Raw genomic sequence first — 23,784 nt, forward strand, 5'->3', positions numbered from 1 at the left:
TCTGGATTTCCTAGGTTGATTATTTCATTACCTCCCATATCTAATGCTCTATTCATTGTGTTATCAAGTTCCTTATTTTTATGAAGATACAATTCCATGTCCTTTCTAAGCTTTTTGTATTGTTTTTTAGTAGCATAATCACTTAAATCAATATCAAATTTAACTTTACTTACACTTTCAGGTTCACTTATTTGTTCTATATTATTAAAAACACCCATCTATATATTACCAGTAAAGTTTTTTCTTAAAAACTTCCTTGGTTTGTCAATATATAAGAAATCATATTTTTGATTTGTTGCATTAGCAAATGAATCACGATCTATATTTTGTTCATTACAAATCATATCATTTTCTCGTTTACCTGACTTTCAAATAAAATATAATGTGAACAGTTAATTCGAATATCTTTTGGTGTTTTATAGTAGGACTGACTTAAATAAATAACACAACAGTTTTTGTGACGTCCTTGAATAAAGTATTTGTTATTTCATTTTGAACTTTTTTATCTTCACATACAAAATCATCAAATATTACTACTTTTTGTTTTTCTGATTCAAGATCATTAACATCAATTATTTCATTATTAGAACATTCAAGTATTTCGTTTGGATCTACTTTAATTTTTTTTGCAATTTGACTTAAGTGGTTAATTAAATCTTGATATTTAGATTGTTCTAGTTTTTAGCATACAAGTAAAATTTATCATAATATATAAGAGGTTTTCGAAGTATATGCATTAATGTATTTGTTTTTTCCCGATCCAAAATCCACATATTAACATTCTTAAAAACATGAATCTTGGCATAAAAGGATAAAATTGTTTAAAGTTATTGGATTTATCACTTTTTGTATCATAATTTGGAATTTCCATTTATATAATATTACATTATTTTACATTATTTTACAATATCTTACATTATCTTACATTATTATATAAATGCAATCAAAACTTAATGAAATGATAATAAGAAAAAAATTAGTCGGGCAGAAGATGAGAGATCTTAGAGAAGAAATAATGAGAGAAAAAATAAGAAAAGCTACAAATCGGGATATGTACACTGAAATTTATAAGCCAATTACTGAAAAAATAGAAAGTCAAAAAGAACAATTATCAAGTCAGTTAAAAGCATTACCTGGAATTAAGGAGCAATTAGCGTTACTTCCAAAAAGTTTTGTTGATAAAATGCAAGAACAAAAATTGGCAGAGATAATGGAAGAATCACCACCTCCGGGACTACAACAACCATTATTACAACCATTACCACAGCCATTCCAAGAACCAATGCGATTAATACCGCCGGAAGATCATATGGGTTTGGATGATGAAGATGATGTGTTTGAAGACACTGATGATACAACTAAAGAATCAGAAGAAGAATCAGGAGCAAGACCAAAAGAATTTACAGTTGATTTTAATAAAGAAATTGATTTAAAACTTTTAGATACAGAAAAATATAACACACCACAAGAAGTGTTTGATTTTTTTCACAGCAAATCTAAAAATCCAGATGAAAAAATGACTAGGGAAGAAGTAGAGAATATCATAAAAAAGACAACAAAAGATATAAAAAAATTGGGTAATGAATCTGGTGCAATAACTAGAATGAAAAATCCCACAGATCTTGATCTGAAGCAACAGGAAGCAATTATAGCTAAGTCGGATAATTATAAAAAATATAGAGACGTAATCATTGATATTCTTGATCAAGGAAAATATATGGGAAAAGGAATAAGATATCATAATCCGTATAAAGTTTCACCAAATGGACATTATGGTAATTTAATTATTAACTTAAATAAACTTTATAGTCAAAACAAGTTAATTGCTAAGGATAGAATAACTGGAAAAGAAGTAATTAACACTAAAGTAGATGATGATTTAATTGATTTGATTAATAAAAGATATAACAATAAGAAAAAGCATTCAAATCATTCAATAAAAATATTTAAAGAATTAACAGAAAAGTCAGGATTACCTATCAATAAAAGATCTATGAAATTTAAAAAAGTAATTAGAGGACAAGGTTATGACGTATGTCCATGTAATCCAAAGAATTGGTTAATGACTTGGAGTTAATTTGTGGTTCAATTGATGCGGAAATAATAATGAAGAACTAAAAAATGAAGGTATTAGAATAATTGATGAACTATTAAAAATGAAAACATTGTTACCAGAACAACCATGAAATTGTTTATAAAAATTATTTTTCTTGAATATATAAATGAACAAAAATAGTATTAAGTTCTGAAACAGTAAGATAATAAAAATAAACCGAGTGATTTTACAATCAGATTTAGTCGTTCTTTAATTTTAGATAAAAATAAAACTTATGTTGTTGGTTTGGATAGTATTAACACTATGACCTATTCTTGGCATAATATTAGTGATGAATATGACAATAAAAGAATTCGTTATCATAATGGTAAGGATTGGAAAGATATTATATTTACAATGGTTCTTACAGTTACACAGATATTATAATTATATTAGGGAAACATTAATATGTAATGATGATTTTGAATTTAATAAATCAGAAATTGCTCCAATAAGTTTGGAATTTGATTTAAGTAGTTTTAAGATTTTGATTTCAATTACAGATAATTTTGGATTGGATTTGGAAGTATCAATTTTCATACATTGCTTGGATTTGAGAAAAAAAATTGAGAAATACTGAATGGGGAACTACAACACCAAATATAACTAACTCTGTGGATACAATTTACATTCATTGTGATCTTATTGATAATTCACTTGTTGATGGTAATTTCAGTGAATTATCTATGCTTTAAGTACTGCAGATTTAACAAGAGCTTATCCATTTACAAAAGAACCACAAAGAGTTGGATATTCTGAAATTAATAAATATATTATAAATTCAATTAGAATATATATATACAGATGTATTTGGTAGAATAATTAATTTTAATGAGGTTGAAACAAGTTTTACACTAATTTTAAAAGAAATATGAAATTATAAATTTTAGTTTTAAAACTTTAATTATGAAATTATAAATTTTAGTTTTATATAATGTACAAAAAAGTTTATGACAAAAATAAAGGAATATTTATTTATGTTAATGCTCACACGGGAAAAGAAATCATACATGGAACAGGTATCTTTGACACTTTAACGAAATCGTTTTCAAGCGGAGTTGCATCTTCAATTGGCACAGCTGGAAAAAAAGCTTTGGAAACAGCAGGAAAAGCAGCACTTGAAAGTGGAACAAAAAAGGTTGGAACAGAAGTTGGAAATTTAGCTGCTGATAAAATTGTTGAAAAATTTAAAAAGAAACCTGCTCCGGCAGTTGGTAATTTAATTGCTAAGGAATTACAAGAAAAGAATAACAGTAAAAATAAAAATAATAGATGAGGAGGATATTATATGAGAATAAATAGAATATTGTCAGGATCTGGACTTCAGTGAAACGTATTAACAGATTAATTTATAAAACAAAGTTTTAACTTTAAAAAAAAAATAAAAAAGAAAAAATAATAAAAATAAAAAATAATATATACATGTTTAGAACAAAACAATATTGTGAAAGATATGAATTAACTCCTATTCAATTAGATACAGCTTTAATATCTGTCCTGGGAAATAATGTTAAACAACAAAAAAACGGATATCACTTTACAATTAATGATAGAAGTTCATATTTTGATTGGTTTAATGGTTATTTTGAAGTAAGTTTTAAAGTAAATAAGCTTGCTAATGGTGCTGATTATGATGGAGCTCAAATTGCTCTAATTAATAATGCAGCTTCATTAATTGATCAGTTAGTGGTTAAACAAAATGGAAAAATTGTATATGATTGTAATAATTTATATAAGGTAGTAAATGTAAAGAGTTTGGTTGAACTATCTGAAGATTATGCAAAATCAACTGGAACAAATGAGTTTATTTATTTAGATATAAATGATAATGCTGAAAGCAGAAGGATCAAGCTGGATATAATTCGGGGTTTGCTGTTAGAAAGGATTTAATCCAGGGTAATAAAGAGGTAAATGCTAAAATTCCACTAAATAATTATTCATTTTTTCAGGGTTTAGAAACTAATATTATACCTCCAAGTCAAATTCAAATAACACTGCAGCTGACAGATGATGATGAATTAATTTTTAGAGATGGCGGAGACCCAGGTAGGGTAATTGTAACAAAATTAATTCTATGGGTTCCGCGTTTAATTTTTAATGAATTTGGGTTTGATCTAATTACTACTGAAAGATTTAAAAAAGCAAGATGGTCATACCTTCGGGAAATGATAACACAATCAACTGATACACAACAGATTAATACAACTTTTAGAATAACAGCTGGTGTAACAAAACCACAACATGTATTTGTTTATTTACAACGACCTGATAAAAGTAATTCACAAGAACATAATCCACATTTATTAGATACATTTAAACTTAATGCAGCAAATGAAAATTGTACTTTGAGCTCTTGTCGTCTTGAAGTTGGTAATGGTGTTTTTTATCCAGAAACAGAATACACAAGTATATCAAGAATATATGATGATGTAATTAATTATTATTATAAACAAAATAACAAAACTACTGGAAGTCTCTTAAATAGATTTAATTTTAAAAGTTTGTTTGGATTTATTCATTTTAACTTGGAATATAAAAAGGAAGTAACTACAAAAGATCCTAAGCAATTACATTAACAATTAAGTTAACTACATTTCCCCACTGCAAGATATCGTATTTACGCAATTGTATTATATGAAGAAACAGTTTGAAATAAATACTATTGGAAATGAACTTGTTATTGTTTAAATGAACTTGTCATTGTTTAATAAAATAAATATAAATTAAATAAATAAAAAATAAAATTATATATAAAGACATCAAATTATATTGAATATAAAGTTAACCTTACAGATGGACAAAGAAAAATTTAGCCCGAGCCTACAACAACAAAATTCCACATACTTTAGATTAAAACATGAACAATTACATGGAAACTTCCCTTTACTTTTAACAAAAACACAAATAATCAAATTAAAAAAGCTGTTGCAAATAATAAGGGATTAGAATTACAATTTCAAAAAGCCAAATGTCCAGTCCAAGGTCAAAATGGTGGATTTTTAGGAGCTTTGCGGGTTTGTTAGGAAAACAATTCTTCCAATGGCAGCAAAAATAGCTCCAAAAATATTAGCCCCTCTAGGCATTGGAGCCCTTTCTGGACTGGCCAGTACTGGTGTTAGTAAAATACTTGGAAATGGTATGATTTCAGTAGCTAATGATAAGAGAAATATGATATCACCATATCTTACACCTAATCAAAGAAAGCACTAGTAGGATCTGGAGTGATTAAATTAACACAAAAAAAAAACAAGACGGTGGGTTTTTAGGTATGTTGGCTGCTAGTCTAGGAATACCTTTGATTACATCTTTGTTAAGTGGTAAGGGACATGGCCAGGGTATACAGATTGATTCTCAACGAAGACCTTACAGACGAATTCCTATAGTAAAAAAAAAATAAAATTTAGTAAAAAAAAATAAAATTTATAAACAACCAATTTCTAAATTTGAAATTGAACAATGGGTAAACAATTAAAAATTAAAACTTTAGGGGTGTATTTAGTAAAATAATTATTAAAATTAAAAGAAAGGAGAAATGTGGAATTATAAATTTGGACGACTCTGTTGGTCCTGGAACACATTGGGTTTGTTACTTTAATACATTGTATTTCGATCCATTTGGACTTCCTCCGCCGAAAGAAGTAATTCAGTATATACCAAATGTAAAATACAACATGTTCAATATCAAGACAAAACAATATGCTTTGCGGATATTATTGTTTATTTTTCATTAAAATGTTACAAGATAAAGTACCGTTGTATGATTATTGTATAAAAAACTAAAAATTAATAATGTAAAACAAAATGAACAAACTATTATAAATTACTTTAACCAATAAGGACATTTATTTAACTGGAATAATTAATATAATGGGAGGCCCCCCCCCCGGCATATTTATAATATAAATGAAAAAGTAATAAAATAGAAAGACACTTACTAGAAAACCTCCATTTGTTTTTTCTAAACATGTTATACCAAGATACGATGGTGGATTAATTCAATGGAACCTGTAAATGCTTAGTCTGGTTTAGTTCAAAATGGTCATAATGTAACAAATAATGTTAATTGCATTTATAATTATTCTTGTTGTTGATGCAATTAAAATTTGATAACGGAAGCGAGCTAACTACAATAAAGAATAAAGAAATGTAATTCTTCAAGTTTATCAAGTAAAAAAATCACGAAAAATGAATCTATTTCTATTTATTAGACAAATGAAATTAAAAATAAATGATGTTATTTAATACTGTATTTCTTTAAATGTTATGATATTCGATAATACAATTTATGGTTTATAATTTAAGTTTTAATTTAAGTTTTAATTTACAGAGTTAATTTAAGAATTAATGTAACGAGCTTAATTTAGAATTAATTTACGATAAGCTAATTATCAATACCGTATCAGAATATATCTGTTATCATCATAACTGATAAGTGTTTTATTTATAACAAAAATGCGAAAGATTGTGTTTATCGCAAAACGAATAACTTTAAAGGTTTGATTAATTTGGGTTGAATTAAAAAGTATCTTTTTAATTTTTATGAACTTATTGTTTTCTTAACAACAAGTTTTTTAATTTTACATTTTTTAAACATTAACTTCATTTTTAATTAAATATGAATACATTTTACTTCTTAATCCGACAATTCAAACAATGGGATGCCGGGGCGCTTATCTTTAAATTTTCAATACTTTTTTAATATAGAATCAAAACTACACTTTAGAATTACTACATAATCACTATTATCAAATAAATCTTTGTCTTATAAAAATCCTCATATGCATCTTTGGTTGTTTATTTATCAACATAATGAATCAGTGTCAGTGAATAGTAATTTTACAATTTACTCTTGTACTTTTCCATACTATATTATTAATGAAAATCATACATTAAATATTTTGATAAATCTATGAATGCATTCCAACTTAAACAAGGTTGTTTAATAAACACAACTTTCTTGTATTCTATGAATACAAATAGTTAGAGTAAAACTCGTTGAACTAACAAATGAAGGTTTGGCTATGTATTTTAATAAATATTTTCATCATGTGTTAAATTTAATATCTAACCCTCTTGCGTAAATTCTCCATCGTCTTACGAATACAGAATTGTTCCATTAAACTTAAAAAAGTCCTTTACAAATGAATGTTTAGCTTTAGATTTTTTCTTGAGTATTAAAATCAATATACTTTTTTTACCAGGACTTTCATCAATAATATTTTATGTAATATTTGTTATTTTAACCCTAATTGTGTATTTAGTTCATGATTTTAAAATGAACTACATAATTTGTTTTTTCATTAAAGTTGGAACTATTTTTTTTTACATTACTTTTTCCTATTTAAATTTCTGTTTTAAGTATTTTTACTATATTTAGAAAGCATTGATCTGGTAAATACATTTTTCAGGAGATAAAGGATATCATTAATGTACAGTATTAATTCTTTTGGACTATTCAAGATCACTTTCAAACTATTAAAGTTAGTTTTACATTTTGCAATTAATTTCTTAAATTGTTTTTTCGGATATAACTTATAAAGTATTCCAGAGGGTAAAAGGTTGACAAACCATAGCCCAACGTTAAAGATTCATGGCGTCGAGGTACATAATGTAATTGCTTTCTTCTTTTGAATTATTACTTTCATATATTTATTGTTTGCTTTATTATCTGTTTGAAATATAAACTATTCCTCCTCTCAGTCCCTTTTCAATCAAAAGATACATGTCAATATCAGTTATTAAATCTAACTATTTCTAGTCATTTTTTAAACATTGCATCCAAGTAACCAGGGTTCTCTAAAATAATGACATGGATCTAATTTGTAGTACTCTAAACCATATATATTCTTAAAATTTTCAAATAATCAAGCTCAACAGTAATACGTCAGTTTTTAAATATAAATCATGATATTCTCCCATTGTTTTTAATTTAAATTTATTCCAAACATTTTTCGCTTGTTCGTATTCATTATCGATATGTGTGTTTCATTTAAATTGAATAAAAATTATTCTTTAGAAGAGTACTTTTGTTTCTTTGAATTTTTTAAATGAATCATGTAATCATATGGATCAAACCTTTTTGTTTTTAACGATTTCTATTTTATAATCCAAATTATTGAGTTAAGTATTTAAATTCTGTGAAGATTTTTTACTAAGTTATTCCAATGATTGAGAATAAAATTGGAATGAATCAATAAAGGACCAAGTCAGAAATCATAAATGCCATAATATTTTTCCATATTGTTAGGAAATAACATTAATTTCTTTTTTAAAATTTCCTATTTGTTGCCATGATAAAATGACGTCATAACTTTAAACTATGAAAATAACAGGAATATGTATGCTGTTAGTTTAACATTAATAGTCATTCTGAGTGAGCACTTCCTCTAAATTTTCTGGTATATGACAGTGATCACGTACTTTGATTGAATCTTCTTTAATACTTTTTTCACAGATATGACAAACACTTTGTTTTTAAAATCAATTTCATTTGACAGTTGTTTTAGACATTCTTAGTTCCTTTGTTAAATGTTCTTTAAAATTTCTTTAATTAATATCTACTTCCGCAAAGCATTTTTCAATAACTTATAAACTGCATTAGCGCGCCTCTATAAATCTGGGTTGGTTTAGTATATTTATAGTCATAACACAAACCACTTTTTTTAGCCGCTACCACAATCTATATGATTTTGAAATGGTTCGTAAAATGAAGAATCAGTGATGGTAAAAAAGTTTTAAAACTTTTTTAGTTATAGATTCAACATCAGCATAATTACCAAAAGGTATGCTAAACCTTTATGATATTTTTAAATTGTACTATACTTCCTCTTTTGCATTTTTACACCTGGGTCCATTAAAGCTACCAAATTTGGAATATGTTATTATAATTTTCTTTCTTGAGTAAAAGGTTGTAAGCAACTTTTTACAAAATGTTTCATGTTTGTATTTTTGTTTTGTTATTAATTAACTCTATTAAGTCTTTTATCCCAACATAATGTTGGACTACAAGTTCTTGACGGGATTACGTCATCATCATTTATTTTCCAATCACATTTTATTTTATCATTTATTATATCATAGTAATTAGCAACATGTCAAGTGTTCTTCGTATTGATATTTTAATATGTACAATGGATAAATGAATATTGTCTTTCATAACAAACATATAATTAATGATATTTCATTCTAAAACTTCTATTTTAGGTATTTGAATTAATGTAACAGGAAATTTTATTCCAGTATATCAAGATCGTTCTTCCTTTAAATGTTTTTGATATTTGAAGACTCTTTCAGTTTTTTGTTAAGGAAATTTATAAAGCTAAATGACACTCTAAAACATTCGTTATTCATCAAATCTTTATATTTATTAATACTTTCATTGAATTTTGATAATGGTTTTGGTATTTCTAAATAAATTGAAGCAGCCAATGGACTATACTTTATATTATTTATATAATGCGCATCAAAGACTCTATTCTCAGGCCGCTTCTTCAGAAATCCAATTACCAATTTATTTAGTATTTCATCATAAAGCTTGATGTAATGTTTTTTTTATTTGTTTGTGTTATCATTTTAAAAGCTTTGATTTGAAAATAAGCTGATTATATTTTGTATCAGTTTTATCCATTTTTGCAAAGTTATTTTTAAAACAACGTTATTTTTATACCTTTTAAGTTTTAGTTAGATTGAAGTATTCATAAGCGTCGTTTATAGTTAAATATAATTGATTCTTTGAGAATTGGTCTATATGTAATTTTTATTTCAAATTTCTTAGAATCTTGTTTTTGTAGATCTCTCGATTACATCTATATATTATATTTTAGAAAATAAAATTCGGTTAAGCCAAAAAAGGATTAAAAAAATAATTAAAAAAATAATAAAATAATTAAAGTTTTAAATTATCTTTAAGGAAGATAAATATTTAAATTTATAATCTTTTTCCATTTAGTTTTTGATATTCCACATATTTACTCGGTTTTCTCCTTTGCAGCACATTGTTATTAACCAGAATTAATACCAAGGTCTATAGACGCTGCATAATTGTTTGTATATGTATTTTCTTCATTAGTATCAACAGTCGGTTACAATAACTTTTTTAGGAGTGTTTCGAATATTCTTTGGTTGGGACCCCCCATCCTATTTACGACATTTTCTTCTTCCGTTAATAGACAACACAGTCCCATTCAAATACATTATTTTTTAAAACGATAAGGATCTATAACATTTTTGTAATTTATCAATCACATTGATTTTTATATTCATCGCTAACTATTTGATCAAGTTTTGATTTAATAACATTTCTTCTTTTAAGAACTTTCTTATATGAATTTTGTCTGGATTCATTATTCTCCTAAAGTGCTAGTAATTTTGGCATAATCATTCTATCTACCTTTCTATTAACCATCTATATATAATATACTTATAGAAAAAACTCTCTAAAAACACACGTAAAATTTAATACAACTCTTCTTCTTTTTACTTTTATATCCGTTAAGTTTAAATTCCTTCATATACGTTTCAAAAGGCATTGAATATTTTTTTCTTTTCTGCATTTCTAATAGTATTGTAAAAATATCCTGAATAACTTGTTTCTCTTCTTCTTTATTTACTTTTCCAATCCGTGCTTTTGTTATAAGTTGTTTTATTTTGTGATGATGTGCTTTTAAAATAAATTTCTTGTCGTCAAGTTTAGTCTGTTAGTAAATATGGTAATTACTGATGGAACAGCGCCAGCAACTGCTACAAATATAGGAATAGCTGGAACAAGTGCTAATGCAGCTGAACAACCAAAACACCTGCTGTAATAATAATCCGGTACTTACTTCCCCACAAAATTATAACTTTTTCTGTAAGCAGCAGCTAGTTTAGTTAAGTGAATGATTAACTGATCTATTGTTTCTATTCCATTATTAGAAATTAAATTTTTATGGACCATTTATATAATATATATTTTAAATTAAATTTCTTTCAATTCACTAAATGGTACCCAACTATTAAATTTTTCATTGTAACCTTTCCATTTTACTAAAGCTTGTTTTTTCTTATAGTCTCGTCTAATAACTTTTTCTATTCTAAAAACTTCTTGTGTAGTAGGTAAAAGTTCTTGTTCATAAAATGAACCTTGAATTATTTCATCATTTAAATCTTAATAGTGTATGTTCTGGGATTTGTATTATTAATTTTATAAATTATAAATATTTCCTCTGTCCAGTTTGGTGTATCCTTTTTCAAAATGTCTTTTAAGTTTGCTTAAACGAACTCGATCACCAATTTTAAATTTTGTTTTACTCTTTGGTATCTTTAAATCACCATATAAATTAAAGTAAACAGTACCTTTATTTAAGTTTTTACTAGCTTCGGTTGGTGTCATTTTTATACTAAAAAATGTTTTGTTTTGTTATATTTATCAACCATATCCTGCAAATTATCTAAATAAGTATAAGTATTTTGCTGTAAAATATTTCCACATTATTCTTTTAAACTTCTATTAAATCTTTCTATTACTACAGCCTTTCCTTCATTAAATGTATGGTACATATTAATCTTATTTTTATTCAAAAATGATTCAAACTTTTTATTTTAAAATTCTTTCCTTCATCTACCCATAAATTTACTGGTAATCGTCCTTCTAAAAATTATTTTTTCAAATGCTTCAGTAACAGATTCTCCAGTTTTATTCTTTAATGGAAAAACCCAAGCATTTTTACAAAATATATCAAAAAAAGGGTTTAAAACAATTCTTTACCCCCTTTATTATATTTTGAAAAAGCTTGCATGTAAACAAAATTGGCTGACCAAGTATAATCAATATTTAACTTTTCACCTTCGTTTCTTAAATTTTTTTTTAAATTTGGTTTGGGTGAAATTTCTTCAAATTTCCCATCGCTCCATGTGTTTCCCGGGGGTAACTCTCCCCCCCTTTTTCCCCCCTTTTTTCTGCTTCTTTTTTTTTCCAACCCAAGTTTTTGTTTTTCTTTTTTTAAATAGCGGGTTTTTTACAACTAAATTTTTTGGGAAATTTCTTTTTTCCAAATGTTTTTTTGATTTAGTTTTTTTTAAATTGGAAAGCATTTGTTTACCCAACATGTATTTTTTTTAAACACCACTGTCATAGCAAAACCCATGGCCCAAATCCCATCTCCCACCCAATTTCCCATTCGGGGGGTTTCCATTATCTGGGGGATTTCCGGGCCCACACAAATTTAAAATTTTTGGGGGGGAAGGGGTTTTAAAAAACCCTTTTTCTTAGGTAATAAAAAAAATTTGCTTTGTAAATATCAAAATTACCCCCCTCTTTTAACAAACTTTGATTTTTTTTTCCGCAAAAATTTAAAATTTGTTTTTTTATCATTAGCCCCCCTTTTTTTTGCTGTAACAAATTTGGGGTTTTACTTTATCAGAAAATTTTCTTTCTTTAAAACCCAATATTTTTTTTTTGGGAAATTTTCTTATCATATGAAATTTAAAATTTTTTATTTGGGTTTTTAACGGGGTTTTAAAAAACCTGTGGATTTTTAATTGTCCAGATTGGTCAGTCCGACCAGGAGTTAAAAGGTAAAGAGGTTTTAAAAAAAAAGGTTTTTTATTTGGTTTTTAAATAAAGATTTAAAAAAATTTTTTGGGGATCAAAGGGTAGCAAGTTAGTATTCTAAGTTTAGGGTAAGGTTAAAGTCCACTTATAGAATAGGGACAAGGGGTCAGGGGGGCCAGATTGAGCTCGCACAAACAATTACTATACTACTCATATACTTTTCGTATCTTTTTCATACTTTAACTTTAGTCTTTTAAGTAAGTAATCTTTGTAATAATGGAAGTAATAAGTGACGTATTTTAATCATGTGACGTTTGAACTTAGTAGCACATATGTTTTGTATAAGTAGCACGTATTATTTATGGGAGCCTACAGAGGTATGGTGTACCCAAAGGAGCAGTTATATGCCCTGACTTATTTGTTTTGCTATGGTGCTTACCATATGTTATATATTTTAGCTTCTTCCGCCAGACGATTTTCCTGGTGATGTCATAACCCGGAAGTACAATGCCCGAGGTTCACTTGTCTTCACTCGCCTGGATGTGATATTCCCAGCGCAGAGCTTACGTCCCATGGTTGTGCCGTAAACCGCAAAGACGCTGATTTTTGTTATCCTCTGAAGTCAGCTCAGGGATGCAATCACCTACCACCATAGGGAGCCAATACGGAATCAACGTATTCACGGTTTAAAGGGACTTTATTTCAAGATACGTTTTGATATTGTTTGTGCTACTTAAAGTTCGCAATTAAATTAAAGAACTGTGACACGTCACTTTAGAATGGAACTGTAAGATCTTTTGTATCCGGAGATACTGAACTTTGATTTTTTTTTCTTTCTTATAATCAGTTTGTTTTTTTCATATCATCTATGCATAATCATCTTATGTAAATAAATTTGTAAATATTGTAAAGGGTGTTGATTAGTTCTGATGGTTACTGTCGCCGGTACGGCCTTTCCTGTCACAATGGTGTCAGAAGTGGGATTGGTCGACCAGACACAGTAGCTATTCGAACATTATTAACACCCATTTAACTGCAGCAATAATTTGTAAAGATTCCTCTTGTTTTGTTCTATTGTTACACATATAATAGTTTTATTCATTTTTCAGAGTGACGTCTTACCTCAGACAAGACAAGACAGATCCATAGCTTCAGCTAACCAGCTTTAGTGGTCACAGACTGATAGACAGTTGCATACGACACTTGGATTCTGGGGTGAGTTCGTTCCTTTTATTTTTCTTTTGGGTTTTTTTTTTGTGTCACTCTATGATTACGCCACCATATATCTGTGCTGAGAGTGACCGCCCTTGACAAGGAGAGTTATCCTACTCACTCTTAACTGGTGCGTCGCCCTACTTCTCCCAGTGATCCTATTATATATTAGTGTACTGTATACATACTAGATACAGTATTTTAATTTGTGTGTTTTAGCAAGCTTGTTTACTTGCATATACTTTAACCTACTCTTATGTTTTAGTGCTACACAGTTGTGTTATGCTTATACTTTATCTTAGGATAAAGCACTTTGGTTTATTTTTGTTTTATTTTTTACACTAAAGTGTTAACACCAGTTACAGTTGATTGATATTTGATAAGGCTAAGGTATTGCTGCAGCCTACTGTCACTGTACATTGTTGATTGTTGCCTATGCAACCTTGATTGACACATAGTACTGTTGCGAAAATTAGTGTATTATTTTTTTAGTGGGGATTTTTTGTGATAATACGTAGGATAGTTTTTTGTGTTGGCTCATGGTGACTGTTAGAGCCTTATGAAAACTAGTGTAGTCTAGATTCCCCACAATTGTTTATTTGTGTCTCAGGTTGTTAAGAGCTGTTGTTAGGTTGTATAGTGTTAACTTGTAACTTTTAAAAAATGACTGTGTAGTAGATTTAAGAAGGTGGGAAAGGATTTAGGTTATAAGGGGGGAGTTACATAATTTTGTTAAGGGGAAAGCGGGCTAGGGAACGGGGGAAAAGACATAAGATTGGGGCAGGAAAAGATAGATTAGAAGCAATGGGGGAAAGATTAGATTTAGAGGCTAGGTTGCAGAAAAAAGATAAAATTTTGAAAAACAAAGTATTTAGAAGCAAGAGATTAAGGTAGAAGCGAAAAAATAGATAGAACCCGATGGGAAAAGATTAGAGTTGAAGTTAGGTTGCAGAAAAAAAGAAGAATATGAACAGTATACTTAAGGCGAAAAGGGAAAAGTTAATTTAGAAGAAGTTAGAATAGTAAGTTAAAATGGAAAAGGAAATTAATTTTAGCTGGAAGTTAAAAAACAGAGAAGGAGGAGCAAAAGTAGGAAATTAGAGACAAGCATAATTTAAAGACAGATTAGAAAAGATGAAAAGAAAAAGTAAAGGTTAAGATTTTCCCCCTTTTGATGAAAAAATTATTCCATGGAGCGTATTAATGTGTACAAAACGTAGCTGTTGCGCGGGTTTGGGATAAAGAGATAGGGTCACAAAACTTACCGTTCCTTCTAAAGGGTACGCAAGAGAGGTTTTTGATGGGCTTCCTTTGGGAAAGATAGGAAGGATTATGAAAAACTGAAACCCTTTGCACGTCATTGAACTCACTGCGATGGCTATAAGAAAAAGTTTAGAACTGAAAGGCCGGGGGTAATTAGACCTTTGTATGTTTCTACCAGAATAAGTAATATTTAGATGGTTGCTTAGATTGAAAAGGTAAGAAAACTACAAAGGTTTAATTAATTTTTACTTGGGGGCCCAAATTTTAGATGTATGTAATAGAGAACTTCCCAAATTTGAGTAGTAAGAAGTTATTAAAGCTAGGGATGGCAAAGATGCGATTGTTTGCAAAACTCGTGGAGGCCCCAAGTATGTCGTGAATCGAACCATGGGACCGAACCCTAAACCATATGAAATCCCTCGGACGTTTTTAGAACGTAAGTAGGCACAGTAATAGGGTAGTAGAATGTTCTAATAAGGTAGAGGTTATAACCCTTTGTGTATAAGGTAATAAGTGTGGTCGAATAGGGCTAGCTTAAATTACTGTAGGAGTGGAAAGTACGGCGGAAATAGTGCTAATGCAGCAGAAATTTTAAAAAGTGAGCGGGAACGGGGAAGTGAAAAGGGGGAAAGAATAGAAATAGAAGGGAAAATAAAAATAGGGGTAGGGGCCGTGACCGATCTAGGGGTAAGGGGGTTAGAGGAAGAAATAGAAAAGAGAAGGAGTAAGTAAAGGGGTCAGAGAGGGAAATAGTATTATAAACTAAGTATGTAAGGAGTTGGGTACTTAGTGTAATACTGTTACAAAACCCCGTTTGTAAGGGTGGGAAAGTAATCGCAATGCGAGATACAGTTGTACATGTGTGATAGTAAAAAGGGGCTTAGTAGAACAAGTCATTTTTTAGAAAAACACTAGATGTAGTACATAGATGGGAGTGAAATGGGCAATGTACAAAAGATTTGATTGTCCGTATTAAAGGGGTAAGTAGAGGCTTGGGGTTGTAGAAAATCCCCCAATGTGTTATAATTGGTAAGTGAAGGACTGTAAAACCTCAGTTTAGTAGTTTAGCGTCGCAGTAGAAATGGCCAAGAAAAAGTTAAAAAGAAAAGTAAAGCTTAAAGTTCCCCCTTTTTTTTAGATGTATCAGAGAAAAATTTTTTGAAAAGCAATAGAAAATGCACTTTAGATTTGTGTAAAAAGAAGGCTAAGGAAGGTACGATTAAGCAGTGTGGGAAAAGGGGTTCAGTTAGGTTTGAATTAAAAAAGATTGTTATAAGAGATATACCGCCCAAAAAATTTAGACAAAGTAACAGTTGATGTCCTAAATGTCTTAGAGAAAATGTGATAAAGTTGCACAGTTTCGTTACGTCAGGCCATTGGGTGAAGGGAAAACATGATAGGGATTAGGCGAATTTTACCCCCCCCAGGAGTAATGGCAGGGGTTTAGAAGGTACGCGTCATTAGTATTTGTCCGTACTAAGCAAATGTAGATAAAAAAGCCCTTTAGGAAAAATGCCTTTGATTGATACTCCGTTTAAGAGAGTTCTGTCGACATGTTGGCCGATCGAACCTAGACTGATAGGAAAAAACAGAAAATTTTTGGCTATGGTAGATTATCTACTAATATCCAGAAGCTATAGCACCCCAGTATTAAAACGAGAGATAGCAGGGCATTAGTAATATTACAGTATTTTGGGGTGCCAAAAAAATGTTTAAGGATTGTGGATCGCAGTTTACGTCAGACCTTAGGGAAAATTTTTAGTAGGTATTGTCTTTTTAAGGCATTAATTACAAACCGTACCCCCTATGTGTAACGGTTTAGTAGAGAATTTAAGGGTAGTTTAAGCAAATGTTAAAGCGTTTGTGAGAGACCTGAGTTTGGGGTAGTTTTTGAATGCTATTTTTTGCTTAGGGGAAGTTCCGCAAGAAAGTTTGGGGATTTTTCCCTTTGAATTACTTTACGGTAGAAAAAACCGTACCCCGTAACTGTGTAAGAAGTATGGGCGGGGAAGACGGAGAAGAAGAGGTAAAACCCCTTACCAGTATGTTTTTTGGATTTTTCAAAAAAGTTTGGGAAAATACGGTAAGATAGCTCAGCAACAGTTTGCAAAAAGTAGTGCAGAACAAGAAGTATTTCAAAGGAAGGCTAGAATAGAGGGTTTAAAGGGAGGTAGTAAAATACTTGTATTGTTACCTCGAAAATAATAAGTTGTTTTACTTGGAAGGGGCCTTATATATAAGGTAAAATAGATAATTACGGGTAGATGTAACGGAAAGTTGAAAACTTTTCACGCAAACATGCGAAACGTCTTGAAAGGAAGGGTGAAGTAAATTTTTACCCGATAAGGTATTTTAAGTAAGGGGGAGCGCTTTTGTAGAGGAGGATCAGAGAGATTATGACAGATTAGATCCCAATAAAATATGTGAGTTTTCGGTAGAGTAGAAAAGGATATTTTTGTGTCCATAAAGCGGGTACAGAAAAGTACAAAGATTTGAGAAAAATCCGGAGTTACCAGTAAGTAAGCAGAAGTAGTGACTTGTTAGAAAATTTCCAGATGTATGACAGATATTTCCGGAAAAACTAACTTAGTTGAACATGATATTTGTTGTCAACTACAGATCCCCATAAGATAAAGGGGTTTTCCTATTCCCTTTTCTTCCAGCCCGTATGAAAAGAAGTAGAAAAATTTTGGAGTTGGGGGTAATCGAACCACAAATCCCATTTTTCTCCCCCATTGTCCCATAGGAAAAAAAAATAACAGTATAAGGTTCTGTATAATTTTTGCCAGGCAACAAACTGAGGTTTTTTGATGCGGAACCTATGCCAAAAAGGAGGGAAAGTTTTTAAAGCTATCTAAATATGAAATTTTTCTGAACTAACTTGACAAAGTTACTGGCAGGGTTTCCCTTTTTCTGAAAAAGGGTAAACCCCCTGACTGCTTTTTAAACCCGAAAGGGTTTTTTTCAAAATTCCCTAAGATGGCCTTTGGATTATTAACGCACCTGCAACGTTTTTTTGACTGTGCGGAAAGGTTTTGAAGGACCAGGGGACCGATAGTTCATTGTGATTCCTGGTTATACAATCAATGGCCAAACATGTAGTAGCCTTTTTTGAGTTGTTAAAAACCCAAATTTAAAAGGGTAGTTAACCGCAAACCCAAATGTGTTTTAAAGGTTTCAGAATTTGAATGTTTAGGCACATGATAGGAGATTCCAACCCCAAAACCGTTCCAAAAAAGGGACAGGCTAACAGAATGCCAAAACCGAAAAAAAAGAAGGCTACGTTTATTTTCCCAAAAATTTATCCCAAATTTGCCGCCCTTCGTTCCACTCCAGATTTGACAAAAAGGTCAGCCAAATTTGTTTGAGTGGGTGAAAACAAAAAAAAGGCTTTCCAACTTTGGGAAAGGGTGCTTAATGGGCCGCCTATTTGAAGTTGCCAGATTTAGATAGACTTTTTTATTGAAGTAGATCTTCAAATTTAGGTTTTGGCTCAGTAATTTTTCAGGAAATGATGGAGAGAAATTACCCGTAGCGTTGCTAGTAGGGAAAAAAAAAGCTACCCAGGGGCAAAAGTACTCAGTGATAAGGAAAGGGGTGTTTTGCGATGTATAGCAGTAGCTAATTTTTACCCGGGATTTGTTCGGTAAAGCTTTGTATTGAGACAGATCCTCACCCCTCACTTATTTTAAAAAAAGCGAAACTTAGCAAATTTCCCGGGGATGAATGGGGACTGGCTTCAGCCATAAAAAGGGCAGTATTAGAGCAATTTCCCGGTAGAGAAAATGTAGGTGCAGATTATTTAATAGATGAGACGGTGGCTATATTTTTTTGGTGTACGATAGGGACAGTGTGTTTTTTTTTTGTGTTTTTTCTATTTTCGTATGTCAATTTGTTTTTTTTAAAAAAAAATTAAAATTTTTTTTTAAGGGACACTGAAATGTGTCGGTCGACCAATCCCACTTCTGACACCTTTGTGACAAGGGTGGAATTTGGTCAAAATATAATGCTATCTTTTCAAGCCCTAGCAAGAAGAAAGGATAATCACAAAAAAATATCGAAGCACAGTTAAAGGTTAGCGCCGCATTATTTTGTTTAAGCATTTTTCAATGTATAATTCTCATTTGACGAAACTTTGTCGTTTCAAAAGCTAAAAACCCAAAAAATCTGGAGCGAGTATTTGATTTTAATCTGGGCGGTGTACTTTTCTGCTTTAATCGCAGTTCTGCACGTTTTTACACCCTTTAAACATTGCGTAACGTAAAAAAATGAAAAAAGCATGGGCCGGCAAATGGAAATTTTAAAAAAAAATCAGTTTACGTATAAATACAATCCCGTGTGACTTTTATAAATTTGTTTTTTTCAAAAGAAAAAAAATTTTTAAAATAAAAATTGAAGGGGAAAAAAATTCAAGACAGAAATGTTACAAATCCGCTTGACAGTTGCTGATCTCGTATATCACTGGCAGAGTTTCTCGCAAAATCATATGGACCTATCTGTTCAATCTGGCCATGTTTTAAAAACAATATTTGCTTCAAATTTAAAAAAATTAAAAATTTCATTAAAAAACAACTCTTTTGGGAAAAATTTTCCTGAAAATTGGATTTTTTCCCTAAAATCCCTAAAGGGGTTAACCAAAAATTTTACATCGTAGAAAAGTAAAAATCGAATTCAGAACCCCCTTTTACAAAAACAATTGCTTATTTAGGAAGTTTCAAGCACCAAATTTATTACCCACGTTCACCCTTTTAAACATTGCCACCGGTTTGAAAGCCATCGATTTTTTCAAAATTCTTTTTAACTAACGCTGATGGCAAATTTTGAAGGATGGGCCAAAAAATACAAGTCCCCGCCACTTTTATGTGTCTCAATCTCCTAAACACGCTATTCGCAAGACTGATTCATCTGGGCCAGCTGAAAAGGATGAAATCACGGAAAAAAGAAATTCTGGGGACAGCTCGAATGATAACTTGGTTCATTGTTATAACAGATCTAATACTAGTTACCTTTCCGAGCTAGAAATTGCTTCTGAAGAATGTATGGAATATAATGACAGCTGCCGTCATTATGGCATGCGGAATAAATTCAACAAAAATGTTAGCGCGACCTGTTCTGAGAGTCAAAGTATCATTTTTCGGCATAACGATTTTAAAGGCACTGATGTGGACTCTTCAGCTGACTTGAAAGGAAAAGAATATCATGGTTATCGTTTTGAATGGCATGACAGTAGTTCTGGTGATTCCGTTGACGAGACAGATCTTGAAGATCGCGTGATCAAAACAGCAAGTTTAAATGAACAAATAACTGACATGAAGGAAACTACCTCTGTTACAGAATTGCACCGAGAGATAAAAGAAGACGAATTTGAAGTTGTTATAGCTATAGATTTCGGCACAGCATTTACAGGCTTTGCTTTCTCTTATCGTAAAAGTAAAACAAAAATCGAAACAGGACATCGAAAGCTTAAGAAAGACCGAGTTCCGACTGTTGTACTTTTGAAATCGTCGGATAATACAGTTGATTCAGTGGGAACGTCAGCGGAAGACAAATATGCTAGATCAGTCATCCTAAAAAGCCGCAAGAATTACAGGTTATTCAGTCGCTTTAAAATGGCACTTTACAAGGATGAAAATTTATCACGCAGTTCAACGATCAAAGACAACGATGGAAAACCAATGCTGGCTTTAGAACTTTTTACACTGGTGATACAATACATGACGCGCCTTGCAACTGAAATGGTGAAAGAGTCTTTATTGTTCACAAACAGAGAAAAACTTAGGATTAAAGATACCATTCAATGGATTTTAACAATACCTGCGATATGGACTGATAACGCGAGACAGTTCATGCATGAAGTTTTTCGAAATGCTGACATTCCTGAAAATCAACTTCGAATTGTTCTCGAACCTGAAGCTGCAGCAATATATACCAGGCATTTATTGCTGTATAAATCCGAAATGGCTGGAATAGAGAAACTTCCTGGTGGTACAAAATATATATTAGCAGATCTTGGTGGAGGCACTGTTGACATTTGCACACATGAAATAATTGAAAATGATAACATACGTGAACTGTTCCAGGCCACTGGAGGGGCATATGGAGGAACATACGTAGATGATATGTTCACACAGACGCTCGTTGAGATATTCGGCTCCGAAGTATGGGCACAATTTCAAAGCGAACATTATAACGATATTTTGCAATTGATGAGGCACTTTGAAAAAGACAAACGAAATTTTGAAGGCACGGATACAACTGAGACTGAAGAGTGTGCCATAACGGTAGATCTTCCAAACTCCTTAATCAAAATGCTGAAGAATAACCCTGTGAAACCTGAAAGCACACAGAATAGCTCTTCGTTACAGGAAAAATCAATAGAAATCCTTTTGAAGGAACTGATACGCGGAAGTTCTTATTCGGATGATATTAAGGTGCTTGGTGGTGACAAACTCATCATAAAATCTGCTATTATGGAAGACTATTTTTCCAGATCAGTAGTAGGAATCATTTCGTCTTTGACAAGAATAATTGAGGAATGTCCTAACGATGATGTCAACACTCTTATTCTCGTTGAGGGGTATGCAGAATCACCGTACGTAACCAAACAAATACAACACGCCATGGGAAATTTCAACGTTCGAGTAATTATCGTTCCAAAGCCAAGGCTTTCCGTAATGAAAGGAGCAGTCATGCTTGGTTATGAGGATAGATCAATAATCCAGCGAAAATCCAGGGTCACATATGGCTTCGCAGTTGCTAGAAGCTTCATTGAAGGTGTACATCCGGAACAATATAAATTTGAAAGAGATGGAGAGTATTTCTGTGACAGAATATTTGACAAACTGATTGAAAAGGACCAGTATGTTGAATATGGACAGAAATTCATAACAAGAACATCCACATCCCGAAGACATCAAGAATCTAAAACAGAAAATGTGCATATAACTGTTGTTACATCTGAAAAATGCGATCCAACCTACTGCTCGGAGGAAGAGGAATGTAAGGAAGTTGGTGAAATCATTATTGAGCCACCGGAAGAAGGATGGCCGGATGAAAATGAAAAAGAAATGTATCTCATTGTACAAGAGGACATTATGATTTGCAAGGTCATAGATAAGACATGTGGAGGGAAGGAATATACCACACAAGTGAATTTCTTGTCGAAGTCCTTAAAGTTTTGAACATAAATCTTAAATCAGTAAACTAAAGTGAGGAAACACTTTTAATTAATAATGGGATATCATTGTGTGGCATTGCTTTCTGCAGAAATACATATGATGTAGTATCTAGTTTATGATCAGTTTCAGTATAAACATATAGTAGACATATACATTAATGCTTAGTCATAAATTGAATGTAGAAACTCAGGAAAGAATTCTTCTTCTTCGCGAATAATTAAGCTGTAGACATACGACATGCTTAAAGCTATAATGGGACTAGAAGACAATAGTCTAACCAGAAAAAATATCTGTGTCGTCAGTTTTAATACGTTGTTAATTTGTAATATTTAAAATAAATAATCAAAATGTTAAGAGCGTTTATTATTTTCAAAGTGAAAAAAATGAACACATGGCGGATACTTTCAAGTTTGAGATATATGATATCAGTGTTTTCTGCATCTTAGACATACAAAAATTCGAAAAGGAATTGTGTTTTAGTATAAACACTGGCATTATAAACTGAATAAAAGCTGTTCCAAGCAGACGTATTTTTCCCAAACATGACACTGAATTAATTGTGCGTTGGTTGCATTATTTTCATCCGCTTTTTCAGTTATAGGCGTATGATTCTTATAGCTCCATCTCCATTTCTTAAATGACAGTTTTGCACCATTTTGTTTGATCAAGTTCAGCTGAAACTCTAGAATAGGAAAGGCAGTGACTCTTATATATTATTACTCTTACCTATAAAGTACTTGACTAATCAAAGTGTTGGCCCAGGCAGTAAGTACTACTATTTTGCACGACCATAACAAGACTGGTAGAAGTCAGCTCTGCTTCACAGTAGTGCTAGTAGAGTTCAGCTTTTCTGTGAGGAATGTATGATAACTACTTACTAGAGTTAACGCTAATCTAAAAGCTGAACACGTTCTTTATCTTGAGAAGTACTATGGTATGGAAACTTACGTGCTATTTCGTCTTTTAGCCTCGCGACCCAGTCAAGGCTATAAGATTTAAGAAGTTTAAATGGCGGACAAAAGACAATCGCTTATCAGCAAGAGCGCGGGGCGAAAAGTCGAGACGGCGGGGTCATAGGGCGACATTTCAGCGTAAACAGAAATTTATCAAGCGTTTGTTTGCTCTTCGAATGACCTTAAAATTTCGTATTTTCACCGTCCATTTCATTGCCCATACCGGTGTGCTATTTTTGTAGTAACCTGGCTATCAAGCTGGGACAAAAATCGCTATCCGCATAGTTATCTCATTTTACTACACTCGATGTAGTACTAATCAGTATGTCAACTATCCAAAGAACATGTATACAACCTTTTAAATGAGCTATTTAATTGAATGGGATACAGTAATACATCGCTGGCTGAACACTCAAGGTCCGAAACGGCATATAACGTAAAATACAGCTTCACCTCGATAGTACGTCACGTAAGCTGTTTTGTTTGTTTTCTAAGAGGAATTTAAGTTTTTGTTACCACCCTGACAAATCCACAACTGACTATGCAAAATGA

General features: G+C 31.1%; 1 protein-coding gene across 1 annotated transcript; it reads left to right on the forward strand.

The window, feature by feature from the left end:
• The first annotated feature begins 1,183 nt into the window (after nt 1-1,183).
• On the forward strand, nt 1,184-22,282 carry LOC123526952 (heat shock 70 kDa protein 12A-like). The gene is made up of 2 exons (XM_053522689.1): nt 1,184-1,313; nt 20,256-22,282. The coding sequence occupies exons 1-2, from the start codon at nt 1,184-1,186 to the stop codon at nt 22,280-22,282; spliced, it is 2,157 nt and encodes a 718-aa protein (XP_053378664.1).
• The last annotated feature ends 1,502 nt before the right edge of the window (nt 22,283-23,784 follow it).

This window comes from Mercenaria mercenaria, chromosome 14, assembly GCF_021730395.1.
Source record: "Mercenaria mercenaria strain notata chromosome 14, MADL_Memer_1, whole genome shotgun sequence".
NCBI lineage: Eukaryota > Metazoa > Mollusca > Bivalvia > Venerida > Veneridae > Mercenaria > Mercenaria mercenaria.